At 31.1% G+C, this 17211-nt stretch overlaps 1 protein-coding gene across 7 annotated transcripts in view; it reads right to left on the reverse strand.

Annotated features, from left to right (window-relative positions):
- Positions 1–17211, reverse strand: part of LOC107444788 (fibropellin-1) — a gene marked incomplete at its 5' end in the record, with an annotated part of 71059 nt that overhangs the window by 36689 nt on the left and 17159 nt on the right. For 5 of the 7 annotated variants that reach the window (XM_071188492.1, XM_071188491.1, XM_071188493.1 and 2 more), the window contains 5 exon segments: positions 4313–4528; positions 7637–7660; positions 8130–8279; positions 9014–9163; positions 9887–10036. In XM_071188492.1, coding sequence (XP_071044593.1) covers positions 4313–4528; positions 7637–7660; positions 8130–8279; positions 9014–9163; positions 9887–10036 — 690 coding nt within the window. 7 annotated transcript variants of the gene reach the window in all.

Genomic DNA, 17211 nt, shown 5'->3' on the forward strand with positions numbered 1-17211 from the left:
ATATATATACAGAGAGAGAGATAAAGAGAAAGGGGGGGATAAGAAGAAACAAATTATTCGTTAATAAATTATTTCTTGATCTGTTTTATAAATAAAAGCATAACAACGCGTAGGTAAACGCAACTGATTAAGGTCCTAATTTCAAAGCAACTTAGATACCGCAGCTATTAAACACCTCATCAAATTTGTTGATTGTCATGGATAATAATAAATTAATTAAAAATTTTAAAAGCTTATATATTTCATTTTTAATTAAGCAAACATACATTTTATAAAAAATAAAATCTACCCTCACAAAAAATACAAAAAAGAAGGTTCTTTATGCCCGTTTTAATGTTTCATAAATGTGTTTTTATTTTTTAGGAAAGTACGCATAATCATTAAAAAAAGAAACATTCAAAAATAGAAAAAATAAAATGTTAAATTCAATAAAAATTTATTTTTTAAAAAAATATTCTGGAAATAGAAAATAACTTATTTGAAAAGAAAAGCAAATTTCACACACACTTTTTTTCATTATATAACTGAAAATGTGATTTTTTCAATGCTAAATTATGTAATAAAATTTCTTTCACGGATTTCTTGATCTGTATCATATGTGCTCTAGTTCTTTGTAAACCAATATATTGTCATATCACATCACCATATGAAATAACACTTTTTTGTGAATGACAGGTCATATTAATAACTTTTGAGTTTACAATACTTAATTATGACTGTTAGGTAGGTTTTGGCTAAGTTAAGTCTGAGATCTGAATGGAAAAAGAAGTAAAATATAAATATAAAAAAAAAAACTGTTTTTAAAAAAACCTAGTGCTTGTGATTTTTTTTAATAATATTTGAACCATTATTACTATATTATTTAAATTCATGAATATATGAAACAAAAATAGGAAGTATTCATTGATTTTAGAAATTAGTGGAAAAACCACTCCAGATGAGAATTTTTTTTTTCAAATGTTTAACAACTAAACCAGTTGCCCGCTTAAAAATCCAAACAGTTTTTTTTCCAGCAAGATGGCATTGGTAGTTTATAATTAAAGCTCCACTTTGAATATAAGATATTGAAACTTTAGCTTGTTTGTTTACCTTCACAAAAAATCTTCCTATATAATCCACTTTTTAACGATGATGTGAGAGGAAAGCAATAAAAATAGGAAAAAAAGCTGCGTGTGTAATTAGTACTAATTTTTAATGTTGCGATATTTTTCTAATTTATAACCTTCTTACTTTTAGGTATTTGTACGTTTCACACTTCCGTTTATAAATGGAAAATTTAAAAAAAAAATTATTCCCGATTTCTTCTTCATTTAGTTGTTTCCGTATGTGTTGAATTTTGTTATCATACATTCAGCACTTGATTTTGTTGGGCCAATTACATATTAATCTATTGTTTCTTTTCCTTTAATCGAAAACAAAAAAATTGAACATTAAGGAAGTCATTCCTTTCCTTTATTCAGCTTAAAATAATTTTTGCCCTTTTTCTAATGAAGACCACCGTCAGAAGTTAAATTTTCACACACAATTAAATTTTATTACAGTTTAAATCAGCCGCAGTTTGAATTTTGAAAAGTCTTTGACCTACCTCAACCATCTGCATAAGAAATTGGCATCCTTGTTCGTTTTTATTTATTAAAATGATTTGATTTTTGGGATTTTCCAGGAAAGTTGGAGGAATGAGAATGAAAATCCGAGTTTATGATTTTCAACTTCAAAGTTTATTTTTTTTTTATTTTGAAGTTTAATTATTGTTATCCTCTTGTGTTTAGAGGATTGAATATGGTTCGGCTTATTATTTAGTAGATTGGCTAATTTTTTTGTTAATTTTTTTAATAGCAGTTCGACTAATTTCCTTATTTTGGGAACCACCCCTTGCATGGGTTCAATTATCATTTGGCCATTCCAAAGTAAGTTATTTTCAAGTTTTAGTAAAATCCTTTGTCTTTTCTCAATAAGCGGGAGAATGAAATGGATTTTTCTACTAACTCATGTTTTTCGCGCCCTACTAAAGTGCCAACTTCTATAAATCTCGAGGTTGAGGACATTGTCTCTGAACAATTGGAATATGCGACTGATAGAGGTTGTATGCGTGTGCGATTTTCTTTGCCCCCAAAGGGCAGAATTCATTATGAAAAAAACCTAATTTGTTAAAAAATAATCTAAATAAAGCTGTTACTGTACCGGTAAATATAATTTTGTGCATGCACACTTGCAAAAGAAAACTAAAATTAAAACGGAGTTTTTGGAAGCTGCCTTCGAAATCAGCAAATTATGGGAATCGCTATTTAACCGAATGTTCCAGCAGAAAACATCACATCCGAATTTTTATTACAAGAAATCGTGATTGATCACTCCCTCGCCGCTCTTGCATCTGAACTTTCCTTCAACAACATAAGAGTTTGCAGTATTCACTGATTTACAAAAAGGAGGTCTTCAGCTTTGTCTGAGACTTGCAATATTACGGTTTCTGGCACGTCAATGCTAGCTGAAGTAAAGTTTTGATGCGCCCATCTCTTTTTGCGACCGCCAATGATAGAGTACCAAATGTTTTAAATTTAATCTTCAACCAAAATTTGTTCTGCAAAAATCCAAAGCTGTTCGTTCTGTGGTGGACAACATACTACCTCCGAATGTGTCAGCAAAGTTGTGTTAATTGTGCAGAGAATCACTCTGTTGATACTTTAACTTCCCCAGCTCGGCTGGAAGAAAGCTTAGCTCTCAAGTTAATAGTTTTGTTTGAAATTTATTAATGTCTCTCACGTAGGGATGTCTCTTCACGTGTACTACTTTCGTCAAAATGCAAAAAGGTTTTGTAATTTGTAAAAATTAAAAGTAAAGAATATTTTAGTTTGCCCAAGGGTGGCAGCAAATACTTTTCGAGTTTTTCCTCTCTATGATGTTTTTATTTATTTCTTTTGTAGTTACTCACAGGCTATTGCTCGGAAGTAAATTTTTTTTTTGGAGAGGATTCCAATACGGAAGTTATTCCAAATAAAATGAATCATAAACGATTTTTTTTGTTTTTATAAGATGAGAACTTATTTAGTTTTATTATTTTTGTTTCTCGCTGATTTATGGTTTCAAATGGTGAGTGGTGAAATATTTTTTACCAATTTGTCTCATCACAAATAATTTTTTTCATTTAATTCATGTATTGCTTATTTGCGTAATTAATAGAATTATCCAGAGAGTCATTATTTTATTAATTTCTATGAGTTGATAAATAGGCACAATGTGAAATGCATCGACTGAGTCATTCGACGTCATAACGCATTTGCACTCAAATCAATGTTAGATGTGAGCACCTTTACATAATTTGTTTAATTTTCTCACTAAATACAATCTAATAATTTATTTATTTTACTCAATGATTCTACTGAACATTTGAAGTTAACATCTGAATTACGAGAATCAAATTCCGATAAATGTTATTCACCACTTTTCCAAATAATAATTGAGTAAAGTAATGTGGAACAGCAATCAAATATATGACCTTTTCTTTAGTTGAAGAAGGTATTCTATTTATCCAAAAACAAATGAAAAGAAACAAACCCACCCTTTAATTCTACATTTTTTGAGCGAAGTAAACTATCAAAAACAAACATATTTTCTAATATGTACCATATAGATTATTTTTGTATAGATATAAGCATATAGATTATCCAGCGAAAATTTGCATAGCCACGAATTTAATTAGTTGTTGCAATCAGAAATAGTTTGCTTCTCTTGATTGAAACAAAGTAAACATGAAATGCTCTTACAGAGGTGATAACTATCACGAATTATCAGTAATCATTACTTCTTATTTATTTACTGTCGAGGAATAAATATTACTGTTTTTGAGAATTTCATAATGATCTCTAGAAAAATAGTTTTTTCCCCTATAACTATGGTGAGTTTTTTTTTTTTTTTAATTTTAATTTTTTTTATTTTCTTTGTAGCGGATATTCTAAAATAAGTACTACTTAGGTGTTACTTTTTATTAAATTTAGTAAATTCATGTATAATAATATTTGAATTAGGTAAATACTTATATAAAATTAAGTAGTAAGAACTATTCATAATTAAGCAAATTAGAGTCTTGCTAACATTATACATATTATTGTACTGATTGCTGATAGTTAGTTAAGAAAATAGGCATCTCTGCTCTTATCTTTAATTTCTTATCTTTTCCAAATAAATTAGCTGCCATGTTGAAGGAAAGCTTAGTTATCAAACAATAAGCAAATACCCCTAAGAAACAGAATAAATAATGAAATCAAAATCAGATTTTAAAATTAGTCTTACGTAAAAATTAATTGTTAAAACTTACTTTCACATTCTTTATTTGTTGTATTAAACCATTTTCTTCCATCACATTTACAATAAAAAAAGTCTTTAAATGCACATTTTGCATCACTGCATTTTGCAGTGCAGTTTTCACAGTTATCTCCATATATATCAGCAATGCATTTGCATTCATAGTTTCCATCTTTCATTGTACAATTTCCTCCATTTTTGCATGGGTTTGATAAACACATATCAATAGCTATGCAAGATAAAAAATACAAAAATTAATTTTAGTGCAAATCATTCGTTTTACATCAGGAAAATAATCTTTTATTTTATAAAATACAATTCGATTGACATTTATATAAACTCTTATAATAAACTCTTCCCTAAAAAAATGTAAGTTTTCTTTAAGGTTTATCTGAGGTTATATTGGGGTGCCAAGATTGATTTGAGATTTATTCGAAGTTAATTTCAAAAACAACCTTCCAAAGTGTATAATCAAGGTGTATGGAGTTGTTTTATGCACATTTGAAGTTGTTTTGAGTTAATGCAAATCTACTTCAAAGCAACCAGCTTAGGGATATTGTTTTTGAGGTGTGCAGGTTATTTTTTCTACCCTTCAAACAAATACTTATATTTGTGATGTGAATAATTTCACCCGATCTAAACTAAAATTATTTATGAGTTACATATGAGGTTGATTTTGTTAGTTGTAAATGAGGTTGAAATTGAGGTTTATTAATGAGATTACTTTTGGTGCAAAACATAACATCATCTTCTACCCAAGGTGTAGTGTTTTACATCTGTCCACATCACAACAATCTTATAAATACCTTATTTTTTGTAAGGGTTTATATTAGAAAATATTAATTATTCAAATATTTAGTTTAAAATCATAATACACTGAAAATTCTTCGTTTTTGGTTTAATAATGGAGGGTTATAGTTAAAAGTGCCCTATACATCTGGTGAGTGGATGAACTTTATAATGTATGTCTCGCATATAAACTACAAAAAGAAATTGCTGCGAAGAAATTTACGTCTTGACTGTTAGGTGGCGCTTTTAATGGATGAGGAAGTATGTTATTCGAAATTTAGAGTGGTTTTAAAATATCAGTAATCACTGATCAAAATCCACCATACAATGCCGCAAAGGAGTTTTTAAGTGTATGCTGCAAAGTAGAGGGGCGGATTCAGCTTTCAAAGATATTGAATCGTAAACCATGATATAAGTCAGTACTTAATACATTAAACTCCTTTATATTATACCCATTACAGAATTAGGAAAATCTGTTAATCTGTGTTCACTGTGTACTATCATATATGATTTCCTCGAAATTTTTTGTACCAATCGTTTCATGTTATAATGATAATATAAAGGTTGCGCTAAGAATTTGTTTTTGAAACGTACTTCCCGATGCGACTAATTGAAATTTGGAGCGTTTTTTTTTCCCGTAAAAGGTGACGTTTTGTTACGTGATATTAAATATAATAATTTTTTCGACTATTACATAAGCAATAAAAAAAATTTCAATGCTGAAACATTTGCAAATTTTGGTCACTTTTGGTAAATACTCAAAACCTAATTGCAACACCATGAAGGACTTACGCGAGTGAGCTGAAAATTTCAGGAAATGCAAAGTAGAGCATAATATGCAAATGATTAGAATTTCAGACCCGTAGCGCATGCGTATGCTGAGCAGCGCCCTCTGAACGGCGGATGGATCCGAATAAATAGACGGCTGTAGCGAGGCGTGTATGGTTATCGGTGGTTATCTGCTAGTGGTAAACGTTAGCTCAGACGTTACTTATGCCTCTTCGACGAAAGAGAGCGAGATTTCAACAACTTACGGAGTTTGAAAGGGGGAGAATCATCGGCCTTCGTGAAGCTGGATTGTCTTATCGTGCAGTAGCCGCTCGTGTGCAGCGTAACAGAAGCACAGTGATGCGTGTTTGGAAGCAGTGGACGGACGAGTGTCAGACAACTCGGAAATCCGGGAGTGGACCCCGAAATGTCACGTCAGCTCGCGATGATAGACACCTGGTCCGCATGGTGCTGACAGACCGTACGGCTCCCTCTAGACAACTGGCAGCACAGTGGTCAATAGCTACAGGTGTTTCATTGTGTGCTTCATCAATTCGTAGACGTCAGCTGCAGCGTGGACTGCGCGCAAGGACTCCTTTATACAGGATCACCATCACGCTAAACCATAGCCGCCTGCGGCTACAATGGGCCAATCAGCATAAGGACTGGCGTGCTGATTGGCAGCATGTCGTGTTTTCTGACGAATCCCGCTTTAATTTGTGGTACCATGATGGCCGCATTCGTGTCAGACGCTATGCCTGTGAACGCCACCTTCCGGAGTGCATTATCGAACGCCACAGTGGACGAACACCCGGAGTTATGGTCTGGGGTGCCATAGCATATCATGGACGATCTCAATTGCTACGAATTGTGGGTAATCTGAACAACAACCGGTACATCAGTGAAGTTTTACAGCCCCAAGCTGTTCCCTTCCTTCAAGCCTTGCCAGGCGCTGTATTTCAACAAGACAATGCCCGTCCTCATATTGCTAAGACTGTTCAATCCTTCCTTGCATTGCGACAGGTACAGCTTCTTCCTTGGCCTGCGTATTCCCCAGATATGTCACCGATTGAACATGTGTGTCATTTCGTTGGTCGGTGCCTCGCTCGTGATCCTCGTCCTGTTGCTTCTACAGACGAACTTTGGGTACGCATACAAACTATATGGAATGCTCTTCCTCAGACAGACATTCAAAATTTGCTTGACTCCATGCCACGTCGTGTAGCAGCGCTTATTGCGGTGCGTGGTGGCTACACAAAATACTGATTTCGATCTCTTGTTATTGTTTGTTTGCTTTGAAAGAGTAATCATTTATTTGTACCACTACCACTCAACTGTGTAGTAAATTTCCTTCAATTATGACGATTCCTTCATGGTGTTGCAATTTTCACAAACAGGAGTTTATTTGAAATTTATCTATTTTCCTTTTTGTCATTTTTGATGAATTCAAGAATATTGACTTCTTTACTAGTAGAGTTAATAATTTTGGTGATGTCTTTAAAATCATAAATTTTGTTGAGAGCGGAAAAAGTGTTAACCATTTACCCCATAAAATTACACCAATTGTACGTTTTTATTATTTCAATCTAACAAATGAACCACAATGAAAATTAACGCTGTTTTTTAAATTTTTAAATAGTAAACAGGGAAACTATTCAGCAGAATAGTTTTCTTTATATAAAAATGATGATTTTACTGCCAACATAATTTTTTTTTTCATTTTCACTCGTACGCATACCATTTTCAAATATTTGCATTAAAATTGCCAAAATTTACTTACGGGTTGTAGACGACGTTTCTGTTGCTGCAATAAAAATTAAAGAAAAACATTAATAATGACTTTTTAATATTTTAAAAAAACATGCAAGATTTAGTTCAACTAAACGAGTGTGTAACATATATATTGAATAAGTTCTTAGTTGCTTTAAATAGTTTAAAATGATCAACACTGCAACATTCAAAACTATAAAAATTAGTCCATAATAACAAAATTTTTCAATAAGGTAACGATTTTTGCAAAAAAAGAAAAAGACTGAATAAATTTTTCATAAAATATAAAAACAATTAATAGAATTGACTGAAGTTAGAAGAAAGGTGGTATCTCTCCTAAACAAAGTAGGAATTTTGAAAAACTTTTAGAATTGGAAATAAAAATGCTCCCTGCTTCCAATGTCGAAATTTGAAAATCACATTTGGGATTGGATTTATAAGACAGAGAGGCACTGACGCCCAATGAAACTCTTCCCTTCATTTATTAATGTCTTTAATATTACCTTTGCACAGTTTCGACTCTGTATCTTCTCTATATCCCTCAATACAAGCACCGCAAACATACTCCGATTTTTTCTCTGGCTTATTTGTGCAACTTCTTTTTCTATCGGAGCATTCTTCATTTCCCCCTTCATCTCTACATCCTAGAATCTCTACAAATAAATAACATTTAACTATTATCGTAAAGAAAATTTTTTATTTATATTCAGTACAAAAATAAACTACTAGCAACCAAAACCTTACTTTTCGAAAATTTAATATGTGTACACACATATATATACATTTTAAATAATGTTATCACCGTTTGACAAAAAATTACAGGAACCTAAAGTCTAATATAAAGCCTTCCTGATTTTTTAAAAAAATTGTACGCAAAAAAATTAATAAAATAAATATTAAAAAAGATAAAATCGAAACGTATATTTAAAATGAGGAACACACTTTCCGTAGAATCTGGACAGGAAAAAAAAACAAGGACAAAAATTGTTCTTGAGAAATAAAATCCTTTCTGATTTTTGCTAATACATCCGTCAAGTTTATATATGTATATACTTGAAAAGTATCTAATATAGACAGCAAAGTCCTTATTTATTCATTTCTATTATTTTCATAAATGTGAAAGAAACAGAATCCACCAAACATTACTTTATGACAATGGTTAATAATAAACATTAACGAAAAAATTCATTTTTCAGACATTTCTCCTAAACAAAGTAGGAATTTAGAAGAAAAAAATTTTAGAATTGAAAATAAAAATGATCCTGCAGCGAATGTCGAAATTTGAAAATCACATTTGGTTTTGAACTTATAAGTTAGAGAGGCATAGGCACCCGCTCAAACTCTTTCCTTTATAGATATTATTTCCTTTATCATGTAGGTATATTACCTATGCATAGTTTCGTCTCTGTATCTTCTCTAAATCCTTCAATGCAAGAACCGCAAACATACTCCGCTTTCTTCTCCGGCTTATTTGTGCAACTTCTTTTTTTATCGGTGCAGTCTTCATTTCCACCTTCATCTCTACATCCCAGAATCTCTACAAATAAATAATATTTAACTATCATTGAAAAGAAATAATTCATTTAATATTCATTGAAATAATAGAATATTAGCTTCCGAGGTCTTATTATTGTTGAAACTAATATTATTTTTTGTTTAAATCAAGTGTTATCCCCTTTTGACAAACAATTTCAGTGAGCTCATTTCAAATAAAACAGTCTCGTTAATTTGATTTTTTTTTTGCAAAAATTCTACTAGAAGAATGTAATAATTTAATAATAAGAAAATTAAATCTAAACGTATTATTAGAACAAGGAACTTTCTTTCGGTTGAATCTGGACAGGAACGAAACAGGATAAGAAAACCGGACAAAAAATGATCCAGTGCAATAAAGTCCTATCTGATTATTGATAATCCTTCTGTCGAGTTTAAACATGTATATACTTGAAAAATATTCAATATTGAGAGTAAAGCCTTTATTTATTCATTTTTATTATATTTCATAAATGTGAAAGAAACAGAATCCTCTAAAAATTACTTCATGACAATGGTTAATACAAAACATTTAAGAAAAAAATCATTTTTCAGACATCTTTCCTATACAAAGAAGAGATTTTGAACAAATTTTTGAATTGGGAAAAAATTGCTTCCTCTGGCCAGTGTCGAAATTTGAAAATCAATTTTGGCATTTGAATTATAAGACAGAGAGGCACTGGCGCCCAATGAAACTCTTCCCTTTTTTTATTAATATGTATATTACCTTTACATAGTTTCGTCTTTGTATCTTCTCTATATCCATCAATACAAGAACCGCAAACATACTCCGATTTATTCTCCGGCTTATTTGTGCAGCTTCTTTTTTTATTGGTGCAGTCTTCATTTCCCCCTTCATCTCTACATCCTAGAATCTCTACAAATAAATGATATTTAACTATTATCGAGGAGAAATAATACAGTTAATATTCATTACAATAATAGAATTTTAGCTTCTAAAGTCTTATTTTTGTGAAAATTAATATAATTTTTGTTTCAATTAGAGGTTATCACCTTTTGCAAATAAATTTCTGGGTGCTAAATTCAAATTAAACAGCATCCATGATTTTTTAAAAATTGTAATAAAAAAATATAATAAGAGAAATAATAAGAAAGATTGGATCTATACCTATATTTAAAATTTTGAACAAAATTTCGGAAAAATCAGGACAGGAAAAAGCAGAATAAGAAAAAAAAGGACTGAAAATGCTCTAGCGAAACAAAGTCCTTTCAGATTATTGCTAATACATCTGTCGAGTTTATATATTTATAAACTTGAAAAGTATCAAATATAGACAGCAAAGCTTTTATTTATTCATTTCTATTATTTTCATAAATGTGAAAGAAACAGAATCCTCCAAAAATTTCTTTATGACAATGGTTAATACTATACACTAACGAAAAAATTCATTTTTCAGACATTTCTCCTAAACAAAGTAGGAATTTAGAAGAAAAAAATTTTAGTTTTGAAAATATCAAGTATATACTTGAAAAGTATTAAATATAGACAGCAAAGTTTTTATTTATTCATTTCTATTATTTTCATAAATGTGAAAGAAACAGAATCCTCCAAAAATTTCTTTATGACAATGGTTAATACTATACATTAACGAAAAAATTCATTTTTCAGACATTTCTCCTAAACAAAGTAGGAATTTAGAAGAAAGAAATTTTAGTTTTGAAAATAAAAATTATGCTGCAGCCAATGTCGAAATTTGAAAATCACATTTGGTTTTGAATTTATAAGATAGAGACGCACAAACAACAGCTCAAACTCTTTCCTTTATAGATTATTATGTATATTACCTAAGCATAGTTTTGTCTCTGTATCTTCTCTATATCCCTCAATACAAGAACCGCAAACATACTCCGATTTTTTCTCTGGCTTATTTGTGCAACTTCTTTTTCTATCGGAGCATTCCCCCTTCATTTCCCCCTTCATCTCTACATCCTAGAATCTCTACAATTAATTAATATTTAACTATTATTGTAAAGAAAATTTTTTATTTATATTAATTANTATATATATGTAGTGCCATTTCTGTAGTGCCATCTATAGTGCCAGTTCCTGTGCTGTAAGCTGATCTAGCTAGAAATCCAACCAAATTATGTAAGCTGCAAGTTAGACCCCGTCCGAAATACCCTAAGACACGAGAGACACGGGAGCGCGTTGTGGAACAAACCAAAAAAGAGACGCCTATGGATTCCAGAGAGGAGTAGCAATGATAATTTTCTTTTAACTTCACGAAGACGAACTCTTTTATTTTGATGTTATTTATGTGTTTGTTTATCGTCCATCTTTATGTAAATTTAGCGTTTAATATATGTTTTGTTAAAGTACAGTGTCTCTCATTTTCAAAGACGATCACTCATGCCGTCCCCACAAAATCAGAAGTGGGATCGAGAGCAAATTGATGGTGAAGAAATTAGATTGAGAAAAAATTGCTAGCAAAAATAAAAAAAATATTGGCGAAAAAATTGGATGCTGAATGGTTTCATTCTTGTGAAAGTAAGTAACCGAATGGCGTTGTGATGAAACTTTCGTTTCTTTTTTTTTATTTCATCTCTGCAACTACAATTGGGATACGTAAACTTTTATTCATTAATCAAAAATGATCCTTAACGATATTAAGCAAGTAAGCAAGGCATGGAAAAATTTTAAGAAAGACAAAATAAGACTTCTACATAAATTTATTTTCGATGTAGAAGGCGATCGTTCAAGCAGAAAACGATTAAGAACTTTTACTGGTTTCAATTTTACTTTAGACAGCGAAGAATTTCAAAATAAATTAAAAAATATTGAAAAAGAATTCACTCTTAAACAACTTATAACACTTTCCAATATTCTAAATATTTCGTACGAAGACAATGAAACCGAAATTGCAATAAACATGTTGAAGTTATTAATGGATTTGAGTAAACTGGCAGAGCTCGCCAACAGCGCCAGCGCGTCTAGTTCAGAGTCGGACGAAGACATAAGCAATCCTCAAAGTGAAACTGAGCCTTTGAATAAAGAGAAGGAACACAATTTTCCAGTGCTGAGCAATGATGAAAATAAAAACAGTAATTCATGTTTAAAAAATAAAAATAATTCCTGTAGAAATTTTGAATTTCAAAATGTTGCTATTAATTATTCTGATATCGAAAGTACTATTTCTAAGTATAATGCAGGATCGCATGAAAATATTGTTCATTGGATCGAACATTTCGAAAATATTTCAAAATTGTTTAATTTGTCAGATTTACAAAAATTTATTTTTGCCAAAAGAACTCTTGGTGGTAACGCCTCTTTATTTGTCAGAACTGTACCGGAAATAAATTCATGGCGAAAATTAAAAGAAGCTTTGATTGATGAATTTCCTTTTGAAATTAATTCTGCTAATTTGCATGATCTTTTAAGTAGACGTAGAATGAAGGATTATGAATCGGCTCAAGAATATTATTTAAAGATGAAAGAGAACTGTAATTTCGGAAAAATAGACGATGCTGCTTTTATGCATTATGTAATTAAGGGGATTAACGATAAGCATGAAAACAAAATTGTTCTGTACGGCTGCAAAAATTTGTCCGAATTTAAAGAGAAACTTAAATTTTATGAAATAATAAAAAGTGATTCCGCAAAGAGTAAAAATGCTTTCGATAAAATCAGAACAAAACATGACTTTGATAGAAAATATAATTCTTATGATAGAACAAAAGCAAAATATGATGATAGGTATAATGTAAGAAAAGATTTTTCAAATAGGAATAAAAATAAATATGAAAATAATAATGAAAATATAAGGTATAATACTGATGTTGAAACTTTTAATAATAAATTGTGTTACAATTGTGGTTCAAGAAATCATATTTCAAAATATTGCATACATAAAGATAAGGTTTTAAAGTGTTTTAAATGTGAAGCGTTTGGACCCAAAGCTTCGCAATGTCCAAAATCAAATGCAAAAACGGAAGTTGCTACTTTAAATGTTAGTGAAGAGCCAAAGTTGTTTAAAATGATAACAGTTAATAACTTAACTGTGAAGTCTTTGATTGATACAGGAAGTCAAGCCACTTTAATCAAAAGATCAATTTTTAATAATTTAAACTCCAAGGAACTATTTCCATTTAATTCTACTCTAAACGGATTTGGTAAATCAAAAGTGACTCCGTTAGGTTATTTTAAAGAAAGTATTAAAATTGATGATTTCAAATGTTTGGCTGAAATATGTGATGTAGAAAATGATATGATGCCGTATGACGCTATTATAGGCCTTAATGTCTTAATGCACGGTGAAACAATAGTCAGTGAAAAGGGTATCACAAATAAAAATAAAATTCCTTGTTTTGATGAAATAAACTATTTGTCTATTTCACCAATCGATCTTACTATATCTCATGAGGCTGAAATTAACATAGATCCTTGTGTTCCTAATGTTTTAAAAAATAAGTTACAACAATTAGTTTTTGATTATGCGCCAGATAAACTTAAGACAACTAATGTGGAAATGAACATTTTGGTTAAAAATCAGGAACCGATATTTCACCAGCCACGTAGATTGCCGTTTTCTGAAAAGAAGACAGTTGAAGCTCAAGTCGTTGAATGGTTAAAACAAGGAATAGTGGAGCCCAGTTCTTCCGAATATTGTAGTCCCGTTGAAATAGTTAAGAAAAAAGACGGATCTCCTCGTATTTGCATAGATTATAGAAAATTAAATAAGATAATTGTCAAAGACAGATTTCCTCTCCCATTAATTGAAGACATTTTAGATAGACTACAAGACTAGAAAATTTTCAGTACAATTGATCTTAAGAACGGATTCCTACATGTCGATGTAAGTAAAGATAGTAGAAAATACATTTCTTTTGTGACACATGAAGGACAATATCAATTTCTTAATGTTCCTTTTGGACTATGCAACTCTCCCGCTGTATTTCAAAGATACATAAACACCATTTTCCGAACTTTGATTAATGAGGGTATAGTTTTACCATATTTAGACGACATAATTATTCTGTCTTCCTCTCTTGAAGAAGGTATTGAACGACTTAATCGGGTTTTGAATATTGCTAATGAATATGGACTTGATATTAATTTCAAGAAGTCCCATTTCTTAAAGAAGAGCATTGAATTTTTAGGTCATGCGATAGAGGATGGAAAAATATTCCTATCTACCTTGAAAACCAAAGCAGTTCTTAACTTTCCGGAGCCAACAAATTTGAAAAAAATTCATAGTTTTTTGGGATTGACCGGATACTTCAGAAAATTTATTCCGAACTATTCTATAATAGCTAGACCGCTGAGTGACCTGCTAAAAAAAGATCATAAGTTAATGTTTAGCATTGAAGAAAAGAAAGCGTTTAATCAATTAAAATCTTTGTTAGCCCAAAATCCTGTTCTTTCAATATATAACCCTAAATACGAAACCGAGTTACACCCAGACGCCAGCTTAGAAGGATATGCTGCCATTTTAATGCAAAAACCCCCTGATGAAAAACATTTTCACCCCACTTACTATATGAGTCGAAAAACGACTGATGCTGAAAAAAAATATTCCAGCTACGAACTTGAAGCTCTTGCTATCGTAGAAGCCCTCAAGAAATTTCGCATCTATCTGTTAGGTATTCCATTCAAAATAATTACTGACTGTGCTGCTTTTGAAAAGACTATGCCAAAACGAGATTTGTCGACTCGTGTAGCTCGTTGGGCACTTTTGCTGCAAGAATTCAACTACATAATTGAGCATCGTTCTGGAAATAAGATGGCTCACGTAGACGACCTTAGTCGATCTCCAATTAATGTATTTTGTGTTACCATCGATAATATTTCACCAGGACTCAGGTCAGCCCAAGATAAAGATACTGGAATTAAGACTATAAAAGAACTACTTAAAATTTCGAATTATGAAGATTATTGCAATAGAAAAGGAATTTTGTATAAATTTTTTGATGGCAAAGAATTGGTGGTTGTGCCAGAAAATATGCAAATCGAAATTATAAGAACAGCTCATGAGAAAGGACACTCTGGAATTGAATATACGGAAAAAAATCGAAGAATATTATTTCATACCCAAACTTAGACAGAAAATAGAAAACATCATAGCAAATTGTGTTCATTGCATACTGGTGAATCATAAAAGAGGAAAGAAAGAAGGACTATTGCATCCATTGCATAAAGAAGATATGCCTTTGAAAACTTTTCATATTGATCATCTCGGACCTTTGGAGAGCACCCATAAAAATTATAAATATGTGTTAGCGATAATATATGCTATTACCAAGTTTATATGGATTATCCTACGTCAGCTGAAACTTTAGCAAAATTAGAAATCCAAAAAACTGTATTTGGAAGTCCTTCCCAAATAATTTCAGATAGGGGAAAACATTTACCTCCAGTGAAATTGCTGATTATTTCTCGAAAGAAAATATTAAACATCATTTAATAACAACAGGTTTACCAAGAGCTAACGGAGGAGTAGAGCGTATTAATCAAAACATCATATCGATTCTTTCAAAATTATCCATAGAAAATCCAGCTGAATGGTACAAGCATATGTAGGAACATCATATGTCACATGTCTATTCATATTATTTTTATGAGAGTTGCGAATGGCAACAGATCAAAAAAAAATAATAAAAAAAATGAGTGTTTTAAAAAATGTCTGCTGATCATTTTATCCTGTAACTCTGTTGCGTACAACTGGTGACCCGGATTTTTGACATGACTACAAAAAACAGTGAAAAGATCGAAGCAACGATCGCCATGGACGCCGAAGCTAATAAAGTAAGCATTAAAATTCCACCTTTTTGGAGAGAGAAACCCGACATTTCGTTTTACCAAGTAGAAGCACAGTTTCAAATAAATAAGATCACAACTGAAGAAATCAAATTTAATTATTTGATATCCCAACTGGAACCGAAGTATGTAGAAAATATTTTGGACATTATTAAAGACACTAAGCCTAACAAATATACCTTGGCGAAAGAAAGACTTTTAAATACGTTTAAGGAAAGCGAAAACAAGGGAATTCAGCGCTTAGTTACAGGATTAGAACTTGGAGATTGCAAGCCAAGCCAACTTTTGCAAAAAATGAAAAATTTAGGAGCAAACGATTTTTCAGAAAAAGTGTTAAAATCTTTATGGCTTGATAAAATGCCGAATTTTATACGAAATATTCTGCTTGTCAGTGAAGAAAGTTTAGATAAACTGTCTACGATGGCGAATAAAATTCACGAAATGAAAACTGGGGAAGAAATATGTACTGTTTCACCAAATGTTACCTACAATGATGCTTTAATTGCACGAATAGCAGCATTAGAACAGAAAATTGATTCACTGCAAATAAATGACCGTAGTAGATCTAAATTTAGAAATAATTACCGAAATACATCTCGAAGTCGCAGTCATTCAATAAAAGCATTCAATAGGAAAGGTAAATATTGTTACTATCATTTTAAATTTGGTAATCGTTGCCGACCTGAGAAATGTTATTCACCATGTGCTTGGCGAGAAAAGTCGGAAAACTCCATGATGCAACAGGATTAGCGGCTACAACTGTTGCTGATGTTAATGAAAGCCGCCAGTTCCGATTATTTGTAAAGGATAAAAAGTCAGGTTTACGATTTTTAATTGATTCAGGAGCTGATGTTAGTCTCATACCTGCAACTCTCACTCGAAATAAAACAATAGAAGATTTTAAACTATATGCAGCAAATGGATCCGAGATTACAACCTATGGAATCAAAATATTAACTGTTGATTTAGGACCTCGCCGCTAATTTAATTTCCCCTTTATTATAGCAAAATTAATAAAGGAATAATAGGGGCCGATTTCCTTAATAAGTTTAATTTATTGATTGATTTATTAATTTATTTAAAGAAAAAAGATTAATTGATGGAGTAACCAATTTAATAGTTAAAGGAGAAGTTTCTTCAATATGCATGACGGAAACAATTTCCACTATGGATAAAAATTCTAAGTTTTCTGAATTATTCTCTTCATATCCAAATTTAACTCAGCCAAACGTATTAATTAGTGATGCTGAACATGAAATTCGACATTTTATCACCAC

The sequence above is a fragment of the Parasteatoda tepidariorum genome, unplaced genomic scaffold, assembly GCF_043381705.1.
Source record: "Parasteatoda tepidariorum isolate YZ-2023 unplaced genomic scaffold, CAS_Ptep_4.0 HiC_scaffold_13, whole genome shotgun sequence".
Classification (NCBI taxonomy): Eukaryota; Metazoa; Arthropoda; class Arachnida; order Araneae; family Theridiidae; genus Parasteatoda; species Parasteatoda tepidariorum.